At 44.0% G+C, this 20,009-nt stretch overlaps 1 protein-coding gene across 1 annotated transcript in view; it reads right to left on the bottom strand.

The window, feature by feature from the left end:
• Positions 1-4,226: 4,226 nt before the first annotated feature.
• Positions 4,227-20,009, bottom strand: part of LOC139393328 (igLON family member 5-like) — a 172,927-nt gene continuing 157,144 nt past the window's right edge. Inside the window, exons 5-8 of the mRNA XM_071141916.1 lie at positions 9,005-9,136; positions 8,109-8,229; positions 6,709-6,860; positions 4,227-5,477 (exon numbers count right to left, since the gene is read on the bottom strand). Coding sequence (XP_070998017.1) covers positions 5,374-5,477; positions 6,709-6,860; positions 8,109-8,229; positions 9,005-9,136 — 509 coding nt within the window. The 3' untranslated portion in view covers positions 4,227-5,373. The remainder of the gene's footprint in view (positions 5,478-6,708; positions 6,861-8,108; positions 8,230-9,004; positions 9,137-20,009) is intronic.

The following is a 20,009-nucleotide window of genomic DNA, read 5'->3' as shown; positions in this document are numbered from 1 at the left end:
AGGCCAAGTAAAGGGGCACTCAGTGTTGGAGATGTTAGGCAGGCTTCTAATGACTAAGGAGGCTGGCTGGTGGGCACCTCCATTGTTGCCTAGTAGTGTGCAGACTCTCTTGTTGTTCCAGCTGTAGATGGACCAACACTGGTACACTGTTAATTAGCCACTAGCTACATTCTTAGAAAGGAGAGGGTGATTGACAAGCAACCATCTGTAGTCCCTGCCGGTTTGTGTGGATGGAGGTGGGAGTGAGTGACTGCTGCTCTTGCCTCTGTGGCTCGCAAGTATTACTTTAACCCACTATCCACACAAACAAACACTGTCAATGTTTTACATGAATAATAATATATCCTAATTAGAATTCAGAATAGAAACGATAAACTAACAAAATATCCACCTCTCTACATAACTCTATCTTTTTTTCCTATATATTCTGTCCTTGTGTATCTATCAATTCAACTACTACCAACTTACTATATAGTACCTAGCTACCTCATTCAACTTCCAAGTTGATTCTTCAGTGAGTCAAGGCAAATATCACTTCCTCTGCTTGGCAACATGTAGTCAGCATGTTAACCCAATAACGACCTATTTTCATCATGTAGCTCACCTCAGTCCAGCATGCTGTGTATCGATGCACTCATTAGTACAGCTAATGGAAATCTACTGGAGCTGAAATACACTCGCAGCGTTGACTCTGCTCATAGGAATTGAACAGGCCTTTAGATTAGCTGGTGAACAATAGCTCATTAGGATAACACATTGTTATCTAGCTAGTGGACTATGGTGTGAAGGACAAAAGCTGGAGAGACCTGGCTGGTACTAAGGAAATCATTTATATATCAATGAGTCTGTCCCTCAATAAGACACATCTTCTTATGTATTACAGATACATAGTACCGGTACTGAAAATCTGACATATTTCTGATAATTTATCATGTTAGTTGAATATTGACCAAATACTATCATGGCTACGGTTCTATTCCCCTTTATCTCATCTTGTTCTATTGTACATCCTATCGTTCTAGACTCTACTCCTACCAAAGAGTCGGCTGTGTTTGTCAGACATAAGTCTCTAGATACACAGTATCGATAGGTACTGACATTTCCAAAATTAACATTTGGTATCAATCATTTATTTAACTGAGTACAATAATAAAATATAATGTACTATAAGGTGCCATTAAACAGACAAGTGTTAGACATCTCATTATCAGAAAGAACAAAAATAACAAAATGCGCCTTGACGAGCTACTCTTTCAACCGACAGGAACATAAAACAAACGACTCATTCTTCATGGTATGTTCTCTAAACAAATAGTTACCTTCGTTGACAATATAGCTCGGCCACAATGTTTTCGGAGATGGGGAGAAAATCAATGCGCAATTAGGGGTGTCTTGTATCAAGGCATGATAAATTATGCTCTCTATTCTAAGGCCTTAATATAGACACTTGACAATTCAGTCTTTGGGCCCCGGTAAAGTGAGCCTGGGGAGAAATTGCTCTATTTCAAGCGATCCAGTCCAATGTATCGATTAACCATTTGCATTTGGAACTGAAAGTCTGTAAAGGAACTGTTTAATGTGGACTGGAATATTGTGCTTATGGCGATTCAAGATCTAACACAGATACACAACTTTAAAAAACGAGTACACTCAAACGGAGACTGAATGTACAGTTATCTAGCTTCTACTGCTACTCTACCACTGAAATTTTAATATACCGCTAGACTTGTCATTCATAAATAAAAAAAATACACCACCCAAATATGGTTATAATTGTCTTCAAAACATTGAAATAATCTCATATATAAATGAAGCAAGATAGTTTATATTATGTACATCAACATAAGCCAAAAAGTGCTGCTTAGCAATGCTCGAGTGGCGCCCGTAGAACTAGCACCGCCCCCATTTATTGGGGGTGATGAACTACATGTAATTACACCACTTACGTCCATTAGAATCATACAGCATGTCTCTGTGCTGTAATTACAGGTCAAGCTATTTGACACAACACCATATCAATAAAGTGTAAACGCTCATTGATAGGCTAGCAGATAGAGTCATGAAATGCTGCCTGTACACAGACAGTGTTCGTGATCATTGCAGTGCTAACGCCATTAATATTACATGGTGTAACCATAGACAACGCCGTGGTATGTCCTCCCTCAGGCGGAACGACGCAGTGGCCATTTTTTAGGAATTCTATCTTGAGCTGCTATCCTATCAAGTGTCTGCCTTGTCTTTTCTCGTTCTCCCCCACAGAGAGTTCACTGTCTGGTCAGAGTCATCCCATCTCCCTCTGCCTCAGACCTTTGTCTGTACCAGTCTGGGCTTCTTCCCACGATGTGTGGAGGTCCTCTCACACCCACCGAGGAAGTGAATTCGCTGCATCCTTCCTTTTCCCATTTCCAGTCCTCTGATTAAGTTTCACATTGATGAAGAACTCATGGAGACCCTCAAACTTATTTGGGGTTATTACAAATGCCCACCATACATTTTGCCCTCCATTACATGAATTTAAAAGCATATCCCCCAGCCTTTCCCCCAGCCTAAAGCCTTTACACAAGATACAGCTTTTTGTTTTTCAAAATCTCCCCAAAACGAACATTTACATGCTTTTTTTTCAAACCCACATTGAGAAACATGACAGTATGTTTTTCCTTATTTTCATTTCGTTTTTTTTTCTTCAAGGACAGAGTATGTACATGCAGAAGTTTATTCCACTGACAAAATTGAGCTGGGTGCTGACACGGGACAGAGTATGGGAAAGAGAGAAGACAGACAGAAAGACAGCGTGAGTGAGAGAGGGGGATCGAAAACGACAAAGAAGGAAAAACAGAATCACCGACCAAAACAACCTGCTCTTGTGCTTGAAAATCGATACCCATCAATACCCTGTGAGTCTGAGCAAAACAAGACGAACACAAGTGGGTCTGTGTGTTTCCCTTCAGACATACCAATGACTGACTACATTGCATAGAGCAACGGGCATCAACAGAACACGTCTCACACTGTATTCAGTGAGACAAACAGGTTTTCATTGACTAGCCTCCTGCTAAAGGGGACATTCACTCTCGCTAGGGCTTCACATCTCTTCATACATTAGCACACTTCATACAATAGTGTTACTAAAACAGTTCCATTCTTGAATAGATTGTTAGGGGCACCCTTAAATATCATAGCACCGCTCAGCTGGATTGGATGCCTCTCCTATATATTCGAGTTAGCAGGTATGTTGCTGGTTAAAATGAAATCAAACAAAAAAAAGATGACAGCTATTCGCAGAATACTGAATACAGATGCTATTCCTGTAAGGTCACAGGAATTGTGGGTAGTCAGAGAGTTGCTAGTGTGAGCCCATCTCTCCATGCAGGTTGGTTCACTATGAGGGAGTTTGCATATAGACATAGACACAGCAGGACGTGACAGAGAAACAGCGGTTGGGTGGTTGGGGTGTCATCGAGCCTCACAGTGCACGTCTCGGTGGTTGATCTGTGCAGGTAAAGTGGCTGGATAATTGAGCCCTGGGGGGGGGGGGGGGGGGGGGGGGTTCAATCAGGGCCCAGGTGAGGTGGTTTGTGAGGACGCTCCGCGTCTGCTTTACAGGGACGAGGGTGTCCTTGAGGAGGATCCTGTCAGGGGCCAGGGTTGAACGTGATTTATGGGGCTTGTCCATGGCTGGCGGGAAGGACATGGGGGGAGGCGGGGAGTGTAGGCCCTGTCGCTTATCCAGCCACAGGTAATGGCTAATTACATCTTTATCTCCTGGTGCGCCTGTCCTGCCATACGGGGGCTGACTGACTTACAGGGACGCTGCTTTACATGCATCGCTTTGAATAATTGATCTATTGAGCTGGTCTGTCTGGAGAGTGACACGCTATGAAAGCTGGTTGAATATGTGTAATGTGCTTTATACAGTTAACAGCATGAAAACAAAGGTTTAAATACATACACGTATACAAACAATATTACATTTCATTGACTGCGGACTCTCTCGGATGAAAAGACTCCCTCGGGATCAGCTTCGATGTGTTTTTAAAGTCCTTGTCATGGCAAAAAAGAGCACAACTTGAAAACCTTACAACTCCGTCTTTTGTCGTTGTCGTTCAGTTCAATGAGTGTGATTTCTCCGAGGGATTGAGTACAAAATATTTTTAGCACACACGGCTCGTCAGCTCTGGAGTAGTATGTATTCTTTTTTTTTATCTCACATGGAATTACTTTTCATATTTATTTAAATACTTATTAACATCATCAGTATTATTATCAACACCAAAAAAGTTATAGCAGTTTAACCTTGCAGAGTAAAACGGACAGGGGAGGAGGGGGAGTGGGAGGGAGGTTTCACGACAGAAACATCTCTAACCGGTACATGCTATCAACAAGCGACAAGGAAGGAGGATGACTGGTCAACGCCTTCAAAGCAGGAGACATGATTGTTATTTCTACAGTCCCTTCCTGGTTACGAAAACTGTAATAGATGCTGATGGGTAATGTAGTTTGGCGGGATATTTTAGATTTTATTAGCCACTACATTAGCCACCAACCAAGGAGGGTTGGATGTGGATAGACTGCCTCTAGTAACGGCATGGCCTCTGTACTGCATTATATTTACACACGGGACGGAGCACAAACCACCTTATCGATGGGGGGAGGGGGTGGGCAGAGGACGAGGTTTTTTTAAAGAGGGTGGGGGGTGGATGGAGGGGGGGTGAAGTGGGTCTTCTCACATGCTTCTTCTTGGTTGAGATCCCAAAGGGATGCACTAGAAGGGCAAAGGCTTTATAGAACCCCCACGGCCCACCCTTCATGTGTGTTTTGACATCATTCGCAGCAGCCGCGTCATATACACTGCCACATGGTTAAAAACGGAATAAAATGGTACTTGTATGATCATAGGGTCAAATGTCACAGGAGCAATGGGCCAATGGACAGCTTTCAACAAGGTCACGTGACCCTCATCAGAATAACGAATCATTTTCATTATAGAGTAGTTCCAACCGTAAATAGTAGTGTTGTCACTCCGAGTTTCCAAACGTCCATGAACATTATTGTAGATCAGTCATGATTTAGATTTGTAATAGTATTATCCTGGTGTTAAATATCTGTTTTCATCATCATCACAATTATCATTCTTACTAAACACATTATAGACATCACCATGGTGACCCTCATTGGAAACAGGATGAAGAGAGAGAGTGGTATGGTGATGGTGGCAATATAGGTAGCGAGGGGGGAGTTGGTGTGGGTGTGAGATGCGATGCGTCAATGGCTCCTGGAATAATGCATATTATTTTTGTTTCACAGTGATGGGTTCGTAATTAAATAAATTCCTTCTTCCTTCCACAGGCGGGATGGGACTTCAGGGAAAAGCTCTTAGACCTTCATCAGGAGAGAGACAGAGAGGCAAAGCCAAAAGCCAACACCCGCACTCACCCCCACGTTGACGGCCACGCCTCGCCCGTACACGGCTCCTGGCCCTGCATCAAGGGGCCCGGGAGAGAAGGACAGGCACCAGAAAGAGAGAGGAAAGCGAGGGAAATAAGAGTGGAGAACAATTCGTAAGGGGAAAAGGAAACAACCAGAGAAAACGTAAGCTACAAGTAAAAAGAGGTCAAACATTTTGGGATAGGAATGAAGTCTGAGTGCAATGACAGGGACAGAGTGTAAAACCATCCCCGAAGCTATCTGATATTAGTCAGAGTGGTTCGATTTTCGGTCTGTGTCCCATTCGTACAGACGGTTCAGACCCATCTTTTTCTAATGATGAAGGGGGAAGATTAGGAGAAAAAAGAAGAGGAGAAAGACAGATGATGGCGAGATAAGACACAGAGGCCGACAGAGGAGGGAATGGAGGAAGGCGGCGCAGAAGGATGTATGAGGCTGACTGGGGGTGAGTCATTGGAGGGAGACTTGCCGAGGAAACGGCAGAACAAGGGAATGAAAGAAGAGAAAGGGAGGAGATGAAGGGGCTCACTTAAGATGGTAATGCCAGAGCGTGGAAGGCGGGAGAGAGGGAGGGATAGAGGGAGCGAGAGAACACAGTGTTGGAAATCGCTCATTGGGGAGGGCTAATGTAAGACGGGAGGAGAGAGAAGGAGAGAAACGACAACTTCCTGGGGTAACAGAACAGGACAGAACAGAGGGAGAAATGGAGGAGAAAAGCTATTTGGTGTAATGGGGCGACGAATATAGAGATGGCAAGATGGAAGGAGGGATTGGGGAAGGAGGGAGGGAAATGAGAAAATCACCGTGAGCAGGGAGAGGAAGAGAGATGGGGATGGGGCAATGCAGTGTGTGACTAGGTGTGTGTTTGCATTGGTTTCCTTCTCTAAGTATGTGTGCACACTTGTGTGATTGAGTGAAGTAGAATGAGCTTAGACACATGTATGGAAGCGTGTGTGCGTGCATGTGTATGTGCAGTATAGTATGTGAGTCTGTGTGTGTATGCATCACAGGAGGCCGCTGAGGGGAGGACGGCTCATTATAATGTCCGGAATTGAGCGAGTGGAATCATATCAAACACATGGTTTCCATATTTGATACCATTCCACTTATTCTTTTTCAGCCATTACCAAAAGCCTGTCCTCTCCAATTCAGGTGCCACCAACCTCCTGCGGTATGTATGCATGTGTGTGTGTCTGCATGTGGCTATCTGTGTTTACGTATGCATGCTTACGTCTGTGTGTGTAAATGCTTAAAGAGACTCACGGAAGAGCAGCATGCTGGCGTTGGAGGCTCCCAGCCTGTTGGAGGCAAAACAAGTGTAGTTGCCAAAGTGTTTGTCCGTCACGTTGGTAAAGAGAAGCAGTGAGCGCGTCTTCTCGTTCTTGATCCTCAGAGTGTTATCACTCTCTACCGGCCTGATACAGAGAGAGAGAGGGAGAAAGGTGGGTAAGATGGAGAGAGAGGGCGGGACAAAAGGAGCGGGGGGAGGTAATTAGATAGAGAGGGGTCGAGAGGGGGGAGGAGAGAGCGACAGATGGAGAGAGAGGGCGGGACAAAGAGAGCGGGGGGAGGTAGATAGATAGAGAGGGGTAGAGAGGGGGGATGAGAGAGCGACAGATGGAGAGAGAGGGTGGGACGAAGAGAGCGGGGGGAGGTAGATAGATAGAGAGGGGTAGAGTGAGGGGATGAGAGAGCGACAGATGAAGAGAAATAACTTTGTTTATATCTGAAAGGATGTGTTAGCAGTACAGGAAATAAATCGACCTAAACCTATTAAATCAAATCAAATTGCATTTGTCACATGCAGATTTAAGAAAATAGAGTTAAGAAAATATTTACTAGGTCATTTGTACATGTAGGTAGGTGTAAAGTGACTATGCATAGATAATAAACAGCGAGTAGCAGCAGTGTAAAAACAAAGGGGTGTGGGGGGGGGGGGGGGTCAATGCAAATAGTCTTATGGCTTGGGGGTAGGAGCCTTTTGGACCTAGACTTTGGACCTAGACTTTTTTGGGCCTTCCTCTGACACCGCCTAGTATATAGGTCGTGGATGGCAGGAAGCTTGGCCCCAGTGATGTACTGGGCCGTACGCACTACCCTCTGTAGCGCCTGACGGTCGGATGCCGAGCAGTTTTTATATCAGGCGGTGATGCAACCAGTCATGTTGACCAGTTTTAAGGTCTTGCTCACATCAGCTACGGAGAGAGTGATCACACAGTCGTCTGGAACAGCTGGTGCTCTCATGCATGCTTCACTGTTGCTTGCTTCGAAGCGAGCATAAAATGCCCGTCTGGTAGGCTCGCGCCACATCCGACGAGCATCAGAGCTGGTGTAGTAGGAATCAATCTTAGTCCTGTATTGACGTTTTGCCTGTTTGATGGTTCGTCTGAGGGCATAGTGGGATTTCTTATAAGCGTCCGGATTAGTGTCCCGCTCCTTGAAAGCGGCAGCTCTAGCCTTTAGCTCAGTGCAGATGTTGCCTGTAATCCATGGCTTCTGGTTGGATATCGATGCACTTATTGATGAAGCCGGTGACTGAGGTGGTATACTCCTCAATGCCATTGGATGAATTCCCGGAACAAATTCCAGTCTGTGCTAGCAAAACAGTCCTATTAGAGAAAAAGTGAAGGAAAAAGAGGAGAAGGAGGAGGTATATTTCTTACCTGCGGTCGTCTCTGTACCACTCAAAGGAGGCTGTGGGTACTGCCATTGCCTCACAGCGCAAAATGACCGTCTTTCCCAGCTGGGCTGGCATGTTCTTCACGTCTGTGATCATGGGAGGGTCTGAACAAGGAAGAAGGAAGGAGAAGTGAGAGAAATCTTTAACATATGTACACAACGATAGTGATTAAAAGTTAAGCTCAAACAAAGAAAGGCTCAGTGACCTTCAAGGTGGAGAAAGGTTGAGGTTGATAAATACACGGCATATAAAATGATTAAGACATACAAACGTTTTAGAACACCTACTCATTCAAGGGTTTTTCTGTATTTTTAAAAATATTTTCTATGTTGCAGAATAATAGTGACGACATCAAAACTATGAAATAACACATGGAATCATGTAGAAACCAAAAAAGTGTTCAACAAATCAAAATATATTTTACATTTGAGATTCTTCAAATAGCCACCCTTTGCACACTCTTGGCGAGTGGTTTGTTGATGTCAACATTGCGAACAGAGTGCCCCATGGACGCAGTGGGGTTATTGTATGGGCAGGCATAATCTACAGACAACGAATACAATTGCATTTTATCGATTGGCAATTTGAATGCACAAAAATTCCATGACGAGATCCTGAGGCCCATTTTGCCCATTTGTTTTTAACGGTATCTGTAACCAGTCATGTGAAATCCATAGACTAGGACCTAATGAAGTTAATTCAATTGACTGATTTCCTCATCTGAACTGTAACTCAGCAAAATATGTTGCGTTTATATTTTTGTTCAGTATAGTATTGTCTTATACCATGTGTGGGATGTCTGTGTCTGTGATTGTTTCTTTGTCTGTCTGTGTGTCTGTGAGTGCATGCATGTGTTTTGTGGTTTGTAGGGACACTCACAGTTGACGGTGACCTTGACCTTGCGTATGTCGGGCTGCGTCACTCCGTTGTTAGTGATGCACTCAAACTCCTCCGCCTGATGCCGCTTGATCTCTGTTATGTCCAGGAACTCCCCCTCACTCATTAGACCATCTGATTGGACAAAGGACATGGTCAAATGATAGAGGTCAGAGGTCATCACAGGCTGAAATTTGCGTTTGTTCAGGGTCGATTAAATCAATTAGTGTGAAAGTATCCATTTTTGCCCGCTAGATGCCACGGTTGCTAATACTGCCACCACACACAAATAACTGCAATAGTGTTGCGCTCCACTTTCTGGAGAACAGAGTTTTGAAATCAGTGGAATGCCCGGTGGAAGCAGAGTATGATAGCTAAGGTGATTCTAGAGTCTGATTGCAAATATAACGAATGAGGTTGAAAAAATAAACCCCTGTCTGCAGTAAAAAGACAAACTCAGCGCCATCATTCATTGAGTCAGATGTCTCATTCATCACAAAACCCACTATGTTGCCAACTACTTAAATACATTTTCATTGGCAAGATAAGTAAACTTAGGTATGACATGCCAGCAACAAACACTGACAGTACACATCCAAGTATATCTGACCAAATTATGAAAGACAAGAATAGTACTTCTGAATTCCATAAAGTCAGTGTGGAAGAGGTGAAAAAATGTGTGTTGTCTATCAACAATGACAAGCCACAGGGGTCATTGCGGACAATGTTGCCACTCCTATTGGCCACATCTTCAATTTAAGCCTACTGGTTAGTGTGTGCCCTCAGTCCTGGAGGGAAGCTAATTCCGCCACCCCAGAATGGTAAAGCCCCTCAAATAGCCGACCAATCAGCCTGTTACCAACCCTTAGTAAACTTCTGGAAAACATTGTGTTTGACCAGATACAATGCTATTTCAGAGTAAACAAATTGACAACAGACTTTCAGCACGCTTATAGGGAAGGACACTCAACAAGCACAGCACTTACACAAATGACTGATGATTGGCTGAGATAAATTGATGATCAAATTATTGTGGGGGCTGTCTTGTTAGACTTCAGTGCAGCTTTTGACATTATCGTCTGCTGCTGGAAAAACGTATGTGTTATGGCTTTACACCCCCTACTATAATGTGGATGAATAGTTACTTGTCTAACAGAGCACAGAAGGTGTTCTTTAATGGAAGCCTTTCAAACATAATCCAGGTAGATTCAGGAATTCACTAGGGTAGCTGTTTAGGCCCCTTACTTTTTTCTATCTTTATATACAACAGGCTTTGAGTTAAGCTAGTGTGTCTATGTATGCGGATGAGTCAACGCTATACACGTCAGCTACTACAGCAACTGAAATGACTGCAACACTTAACAAAGAGCTGCAGTTAGTTTCCGAATGGGTAGTAAAGGAAAATGTTAGTCCTAAATATTTCCAAAACTAAAAGCATTTGATTTGGGACAAATCATTCACTAAACTCTAAACCTTAACTACATCTCGTAAATAATCATGTGGAAATTGAGCAAGTTGAGGTGACTAAACTGCTTGGAGTAAACCTGTATTTTAAACTGTCATGGTCAAAACATATTGATACAACAGTAGCTAAGGCTGCTCTGCCTCCTTAACAACACTATCAACAAAGCAGGTCCTACAGGACCTAGATTTGTCGCACCTAGACTAATGTTCAGTTGTGTGGTCAGTTGCCACAAAGAGGGAATTAGGAAAATTGTAATTGGCTCAGAACAGGGCAGCATGGCTGGCCCTCAATGATACACAGAGAGCTAACATTAGAATACTTGGAAACAGCTTGGACACCCACGCATACCCCACAAGACATGCCACCAGAGGTCTCTTCACAGTCCCAAAGTCTAGAACAGGCTATGGTAGGCGCACAGTACTAAACTCAGCAAAAAAAGAAACGTCCCTTTTTCAGGACCCTGTCTTTCAAAGATAATTCATGAAAATCAAAATAACTTCACAGATCTTCATTGTAAAGGGTTTAAACACTGTTTGCCATGCTTGTTCAATGAACCATAAACAATTAATGAACATGCACCTGTGGAACGGTCGTTAAGACACTAACATCTTACAGGCGGTAGGCAATTAAGGTCACAGTTATGAGGCCCATCTACTGACTTTTGTGTTTTTCTACTGACTGAAAAACACAAAAAGAAAGATTCCCAGGGTCCCTGCTCATCTGCGTGAATGTGCCTTAGGCATGCTGCAAGGAGGCATGAGGACTGCAGATGTGGCCAGGGCAATAAATTGCAATGTCCGCACTGTGAGACGCCTAAGATAGCGCTACAGGAAGACAGGACAGACAGCTGATTGTCCACGTAGTGGCAGACCACGTGTAACAACACCAGCGGTAACACTACGTAATATGCCTGTTGTAAGTCAGGTCCTCACCAGACCTCACCGGCAACAACGTTGACTATGGGCACAAACCCACCGTCGCTGAACCAGACAGGACTGGCAAAAAGTGCTCTTCACTGACGAGTCGCGGTTTTGTCTCACCAGGGTTGATGGTCGGATTCGTGTTTATCGTCGAAGGAATGAGCGTTACACCGAGGCCTGTCCTCTGGAGCGGGATGGATTTGGAGGTGGAGGGTCCGTCATGGTCTGGGGCAGTGTGTCACAGCATCATTGGACTGAGCTTGTTGTCATTGCAGGCAATCTCAACATTGTGCATTACAGGGAAGACATCCAACTCCCTCATGTGGTACCCTTCCTGCAGGCTCATCCTGACATGACCCTCCAGCATGACAATGCCACCAGCCATACTGCTCGTTCTGCGCATGATTTCCTGCAGGTCAGTGTTCTGCCATGGCCAGCAAAGAGCCCGGATCTCAATCCCATTGAGCACATCTGGGACCTGTTGGATCTGAAATGTCTGAACTTGCAGCTGCCTTGGTGGAAGAGTAGGGTAACATCTCACAGCAAGAACGGCAAATCTGGTGCAGTCCATGAAGAGGAAATGCACTGCAGTACTTAATGCAGCTGGTGGCCACACCAGAAACTGACTGTTACTTTTGATTTTCACCCCCCTTTGTTGAGGGACACATTATTCCATTTCAACAACGGGGACTGTGAAGAGACACACACAGTTACAAACACATGCATACTCATACATTGTGATATTGTTGTATGGTGGTATTACACATTTTGTATTGTAGATATGAAGTGGTGTGATAATGTTATATGATGTACTGTTTTGTCATTTGTTTAATATGTAATGTAAGTGCTTTAATATGTTTGGACCTCAGGAAGTAAAAGTAATGGGGATCCTAATAAATACAAATACCTCTTTAAACTAAGTGCATCCGTGGCATCCGTGACAGAGAGGGAGAAGCGTTCATCCATGACTACAGGCAAGAGCGTCTAGCTAGGCTCATTTTCAGATATTATACAGTACCAGTCAAACTTTTGGACACAACTACTCCTTCAAGGGTTTTTCTTTATTTTTTACAATGTAAAATAACAGTGAAGACATCGAAACTATAAAATAACACATATGGAATCATAAAGTAACAAACAAACTGTTAAACAAATTATTCAAAGTAGCCACCCTTTGCCTTGATGACAGCTTTGCAAACTCTTGGCATTCTCTCATCCAGCTTCACCTGGAATGCTTTTCCAACAGTCTTGAAGGAGTTCCCACATATGCTGGGCACTTGTTGGCTGCTTTTCCTTCAATCTGCAGCCCAACTCATCCCAACCCATCTCAATTGGGTTGAGGTCGGGTGATTGTGAAGGCCAGGTCATCTGATGCAGCACTCTTTCACTCTCCTTCTTTGTAAAATAGCCCTTACAGCATGGAGGTGTGTTGGGTCATTGTCCTGTTGAAAAACAAATGGCTCTCCCACTAAGCGCAAACCAGATGGGATGGCGTATCGATTCAGAATGCTGTAGTAGCCCTGCTGGTTAAGTGCGCCTTGAATTCTAAAGAAATCACTGACTGTGTCACCAGCAAAGCAACCCCACACCTCCTCCTCCATGCTTCACGGTGGGAACCACACATGAGGAGATCATCCGTTCACCTACTATGCGTCTCACAAAGACATGGCGGTTGGAACGAAAAATCTCAAATTTGGACTCATCAGACCAAAAATATTTTCCGGATAGACTGACCTTCATGTCTTAAGTCTTAATGTAAGGATGGACTGTCATTTCTCTTTGCTTACTTGAGCTGTCCTTGCCACAATAGGGTCTTGGTCTTTTACCAAATAGGTCTATCTTCTGTATACCAGCACTACCTTGTCACAACACAACTGATTGGCTCAAACGCATTAAGAAGGAAATAAATTGCACAAATTAACTTTAACAAGGCACACCTGTTAATTGCAATGCATTCCAGGTGAACACCTCATGAAGCTGGTTGAGAGAATGTGAAAAGCTGTCATCAAGGCAAAGGGTGGCTACTAAGAAGAATCTCAAATATAAAATATATTTTGATTTGTTTAACACTTTTTTGGTTATTTTATGATTCCATATGTATTATTTCATAGTTTGTATGTCTTCACTATTATTCTACAATGTAGAAAATAGTAAAAATAAAGAAAAACCCTGGAATGAGTAGGTGTGTCTAAACCTATGACTGGTACTGTTAGTTTTTAATTTAGTCAGAAAGTAATTTTCATTGTAAGTTAAAGCGTACTGTTAGCCAGCTAGCTAACGTTAGCTGGCTGGCTCACTAGCTAACATTACGTGTATGACCTGTGTAGTAATATCATTTGTATCTCAGAGCCATTTGCATTTCTAGTTATAGCCTAACGTTAGCTAGCTAGTTAGCTAACATTGAATCTAGTTGGTTAGCTACCTGCAGGTTGATGCAGCGTAGTAACATTATGAGTTGGGATTATGATTCATTTTGTAGCTAGCTAGCTGCATGTCTAAACAATATATTCCACTATGCAAGGTACCATGTCACTGTACCGTTTACACATTCTGTTTTCTGTGCATGTGACAAATAAACTTTGATTTGATTTGATACAGTGTGTGTTTACCAGCGACGGTAATGTGAAGAACAACATGACCTGCATGAAAGTCAAATTAGATTATAACGTTAGGCCAACGAGAAATTCTCTGGTAGAATGCCCTGCTTTTATTTTGTCACACTCACAACCATAAGCTATTTTCTGTCATTTGCTTGTCGTTAACTTGTTGTTGTGAGTTAGCATTAGCTTGCTAGCTAACAAGCTAGAAATGAACCAAAGTGTTGTTAAGAAAGTTGCTTTAAGTTGCCTGGTTAGAAAATACATTTTTAAACTGATGGGTTTATTGGTGTTAAAATACACCAGTTATGCTATTTTTGACCACCAGGCTGCCGATGTCATGTATGTAAATCCTTAAAGAGATGGGTGGGGCTAAGGCTTAAGAGGGTGTGAACAATGCTGAATGGGTGCTGACAAAGAACTTTCCAGTACGTGCACAAAAACATTCAAGGGCTATTTTCTCAAAAGTGGGGTTACAAGTTTATCAACTTTCAAAGCAGCATTACTTTCCCATTCAATCAATCAAATGTATTTTTACGTCAGCCGATGTCACAAAGTGTTATTCAGAAACTGTAGTGTATGATATACCGTTGTGCTTGCTCTGAGTTACGACTTTTATCCTATGTAAAAAACACAATTTTAAATGTTGCTACTTAAGACCGAATCGAGCTGGTCGGTCACAAATGGATCACAATATTGTCTTTTCAACTTTGGGTAGAAAACCAATAGCTTTTGTTCATGACGAGAGGAAATGGGTGTGGTGGCAGCAGCAGGAAGAGCAGCATCAAGTGGGAAAAACTTGGTTCTTCACAATAATTTATGGTAAAGAATACAAGCTATTTTCTCTGAACAGGGGAATAAAACCATCAACAGATTCACAAAGGTTGAAGAAGCAATACTCCAAGCGCAGCTCCGTACTACTTGTCAGACATAGAGAACTGATACTGTATACTGGTTGTTGGGTTGGGATTGGTGCGGGGTGTGGTAGGTCTGTGGGTGACTGGTCTGTGGATGATTCCTCATGTCTTACTCATTGTTAGAAATAATTATGGTCCAAAATGGATGTTAGGTACTATATTTATTGAAAATTATATGAATCCTATAAATTAAAAGGGCCAATCAATTAGCTTAATTTCTCAGAGATCAAATTATATTCCTTCCATTTGGTGCCTAATGAACACGACCCAGGTGTAAAATAAAGTTGCCCTAGATGCTGATTTATGGTCAGTTTGGGGGTTTTGCCAGGTTAGGATTGGAGGAGGTGGAAGCTGATCCTAGATCTGTGTTGGAGTTACTGAATGTCCGTGAGCAACAGATAAGCAGATAGTGAAGCTAAGGACTGAGGCTTGACAACAATGTTACATCACTACTTCACAAAGCCTCAACAGAAATAAGTAGGTATTTATTTCTAAACGTTGGCCACACCAAACTCGACAGGGGTAACAGTGTGTGCGTCACTATGCAGTAAGAACAATACGGGGCTGTTATGTGACGTTGACAAAACTCCCTAGTGCCCTGACAAGCGAATTAGTCTGTCTCACACTTCAGCAGCCCTCGTTTTCCTCTGGAGACGTGCCGGCAAAAGTCTTTACCGAGTCAAAGAGGCCGGCAGGCTAGAATATATTGGCTTTATCCGCATACGGGAATGGATGCAGAGGTGTTATTAGAAGGACAGCGACGAGAGGGAACGTTGAGGAAACGTTGCCCCATTGTGTGTCTCCACAAAGCCAGCTGTCTGTCTGGCAGCCTCCAAGCTCCAACACCATTAAGCTTTTCTCCTATTTTCCCCAGTAAAGAAGCCAGGCTGTGGAACACGACATAGTACATAATCTGTCTGCTAACAAGGAAATCCACAGCTTAAATTGCTGCTCAGTTATCATAATACAAAAATGTAAAAAACCAGCCAGTCAGTGGACCACTGGCCTCCACACACACACATACACACACACGCACACGCACACGCACACACACACACACACACACACACATACACACATGTGCCTGCACCCGGGTAACAACTGACGCAAGACACTCTAAACGGTAGCGATAATTCCTGTCAGAGATTAGCGCGGAGGTTCCAATTGAAGATTATACTGGGGGATTATTAGCTGCGGCTACTGAGCTGGAGATGATTATCTGCAGCTGCTGCAGTGGCGGTACAGCCTGCCGCCCGCCACCCTGTAGCGAGTAGTGGCAGCGGTGGCGAGACGCGCTGGGAGTTTACAGCAATGTTATTCACTCATAACATTAGCCTAATACATTTGGCTCCCCTGTGACATCTCCGTTGACGCTGGCTGAGCACCCACTCTGCCCCTGGGGAAGAAGGGGAGGCAAGGGAAGGGAAAGAAGCCAGAGATCCAAATCACTGAGACACAACCAGGGCTGCCGAAGACATTTAAAGAGACTGGCCTAATATATTATAGCTTCTAGAAAGGAGGGAGAGAGAGAGAGAGAGAGAGAGAGAGAGAGAGAGAGAGGGAGAGAGAGAGAGCATCAATCAACAGTAGTGTAACCATAGTATCACATGTAGGGTTTACTAAAGAGCAAGACAGAGAGAGAGAGAGACTGATATGGCTCACAAGAGAGCGAGAGAGAGAAAGAGAGAGATAGAGACAGAGAGAGAGAGAGAGAGAGAGAGAGATAGAGAAATACAAAAAGAAACAGAGAAAGAGAACGAGTGGTCGAAATCTAAATAAAGAGAAAGGGAAGTCCGGTCGGGGTATTTCATGTGCACTTTTGTGACTAGTTTCATTCTCAGCAGCTGTATGATGTAATATGTCAGAGCACAGCATCCTCCTTACCCCTCCCTTCATTCCCTGCTTCCCTCTGACTTATCGCTGACCGTTCCTCCACAGCGAGATCATATCAGGGAATCAGTCAGTGAATTTTCAGTGAATTTTCAGTGAATTTTCATAGCTCTCACAATGGCCTGTAAAATAGTACAGCTCCATCAGATGCTTACACAGACACTACTGGAGGAAGACCTAGGGCTAAATCAACGTTGTAAATTGTTTTATTTGATCTTTATTTAACTAGGCAAGTCAGATAAGAACAAATTCTTAGTTACAATGACGGATTACCAAAAGGCAAAAGGCCCCCTAAACAGTTCCCTATTCCTTATTTAATGCATCACTTTGTCCAGGACCCAGAGGACTCCCCTAAGGCTCTGATTAAAAGTAGTGCACTATATAAAATATATGGGGTGCTTATATTTCTCCTGTTTCACACATTTGTATGTGTGTATGAAGTATGAAATGGAAATGTGTTCTCTGCTCATCCCACTCCCGCTAAGAGTCAGGTCATGGCCAGGGATTAGCCACTATTGACAGTGACCCTGGAGCAATTAGGGTTAAGTGCCTTGCTCAAGGGCAGATTGACAGATTGTTTCACCTAGTTGGCTGGGGACTCTAACAAGCACTCTTTTAGTTACTGGACCAATGATCTAACCGTGAGGCTACCTGCCACCATACAGCAACTGAAAGGTTGCATGTTTAATCCCCTACTCTTGAGCAAGGCATTGATTGCTCCAGGGTTGCTGTCAATAATGGACGTCCCTTTCTCTTTATTTCAATTTCGACCACTCGTTCTCTTTGTCTTTTTTTGTTTCTCCGTTTCTCTCTTTCCCTGTTCATTTTTGTCTTCCTCTTTCTCGCCATCTCTCTGTCTCTCTCTTCTGCATTCTCTCTCTTCTGCATTCTCTCTGTCTCTCTCTTCTGCATTCTCTCTCTCTCTCTCTCTCTCTCTCTCTCTCTCTCTCTCTCTCTCTCTCTCTCTCTCTCTCTCTCTCTCTCTCTCTCTCTCTCTCTCTCTCTCTCTCTCTCTCTCCTTTCTAGAAGCTATAATATATTAGGCCAGTCTCTTTAAATATGTCTTCTGCAGCCCTGGTTGTGTCTCAGGGATTTGGATCTCTGGCTTCTTTCCCTTCTTCCCCGGGGGCAGAGGTGGGTGCTCAGCCAGCATCGACGGAGATGTGTGGGGGTGCCATTTCAGACGCAGGCCTGGACTCCCACCACCAACCAAACACTTAGAATAGACCTGCGGGGAAAATAGGAAGCCAGACAGATGATTGAAAGGAAATAGGTCAAAGTGAAACTGTAGTCCATTTCCCTATAGGACGTTGACACTTTATGAGCACTGAGCAGTCAGACTCAGTTATATGAGTTATATTGCAGTGGAGTGTTTCTGTCGCAAAGGTGGTCTGGTTCTTTCTAGCTCTATCAGCAGTAGTCGAGCATCTGGCAGGCATTGTTTGTTTGACTGAGACCATAGTGAATGGAGTCTGATGCGATGGAGTGGGTGGGCCAGAGAGCATCGATGTGGCGTGCTGTTTGGCGATTAAGTGAGGAGTGTGTGAGTGAGGGCATTTGTCTGTGTTAATGTATGTGTGTGTGTGTGCGCGCATCTTATCTAATGGATGAGATGTCCAATGATAAGAGCTTGATGTCTCAGATTTAATGGGGGTTCAGGTGATGTCTGTGAAAGAGTGTGAATGGGGGATTGAGATGGTATCAGTGAGAGATAAAGTGGGCAGGAGCAGTACTAGGAGCAGTGTTTACACGTCTGGGTTGTATTCATTAGGCATCCATTGGAAGAAAATGGACTGACATTTTCCATTGCAAAATGTTTTAAAACTATTTCTGTTGCCAGCTCTAATGAATAAGGGCCCTGGCGACCAGGGGAAAGACACCCCCACGGTACCACCATGCCAGGTGCAGAGGATTGTCTTAAAGTTGTGTGTGTCTGTCTATACCTATGTAGGGGTCCCACTGTAATCTATCCACCGATGCAGTGTCTGAATAGAGTGACAGATGCATTGTCTTGAAGGTGTGTGTCCCGACTCCCTCCACCCAGGCGGGACACCCCACTACCACTTTGTCTCCCACCCACTGCAGTGTCTGAATAGAGGGACAGATGGTTCGCAGCTTCTCACTGTTTCTCTAGGCTTCTCTTTCCCCTCCCTCTTTCCTCCCCATCACCACTCCCCCAGCAGCCCATGGCTTCGCTGCAGTGACTCCCACAGAATAACAATGCCGCCATATCTCACACTGCAAACTGAAGGGGTGTGTGTGAGGGAACGAGGGAGGGGGAGTATAGTGATGACAAGGAAGAACTGCTGTACGTCTGCAGACAAGCACAGCAAGTGGCTGTAATGTACTTTAAGGGTGTGTGTGTGCGTGTGTGTGTGTGTGCGTGTGTGTGTGTGTGTGTGTGTGTGTGTGTGTGTGTGGTGCGTGTGTGTGTGTGTGTGCGTGCGTGCGTGTGTGTTATCAGGCCATAGAGAGGAGATGGAGCAGGACTCCCAGCTACTTCCAAGCTGTTGCACCCCCAGCAGGTCACTGTAACACAGTGTAACACCGTGCTAAACCTATCTAACGCCTAGCAGGGTAACCTCAACATGCTCAACACATTCTATGAGATGCATCAGCATGAAATAAATCATTTAAAAGCTTACCATTGACGGTGGCGGACATGGTAATAGGATAGGAATCATTTCACAAACAAATCTAAATGGATATGACTTAGCTTGTTAGACGTTTTATCACGACCACCCTCGAAACCAATGTATAAATAGTGTTCTAATGACAAACATCATTATTAACATTGTTGACATGGTGAAGGCGGTGACAGTGAGGATGGTGACAGATGCTGATGATTGTGGCTGGCATGCATTATTTGTGGATAATTATGTGTGATGTGATGTGTGGGTGTGTGTGTGTGTGTGTGTGTGGGTGGGTGGGTGTGTGGTGTGTATGAGAGGGAACTAGCAGTCACAGCTTGGGTGTGATGGAAATGGTAACACGGGCAGGTGACAGAGACAGGAGACAGTGAACATGGGACACTTAAAGGGACTGGGACAGAGGGTAGGGGACGATGACAGAAAACAAGGACAGAAACAGGGGACAGGCAGGGGACAGAAACAAGGGACTGGGAACAGGGACTAGTTAGTACAACTGGGAGAGGAGACATGAGGACTGGGTACTACGACAGGAGACAGGGACTGGTAAAGGGACAGACAACTGGGAGAG

The sequence above is a fragment of the Oncorhynchus clarkii genome, chromosome 3, assembly GCF_045791955.1.
Source record: "Oncorhynchus clarkii lewisi isolate Uvic-CL-2024 chromosome 3, UVic_Ocla_1.0, whole genome shotgun sequence".
NCBI classification, from domain to species: Eukaryota; Metazoa; Chordata; class Actinopteri; order Salmoniformes; family Salmonidae; genus Oncorhynchus; species Oncorhynchus clarkii.
Note: the sequence above shows the minus strand (reverse complement) of the source record. Positions and strands in the feature narration are given on the sequence as shown.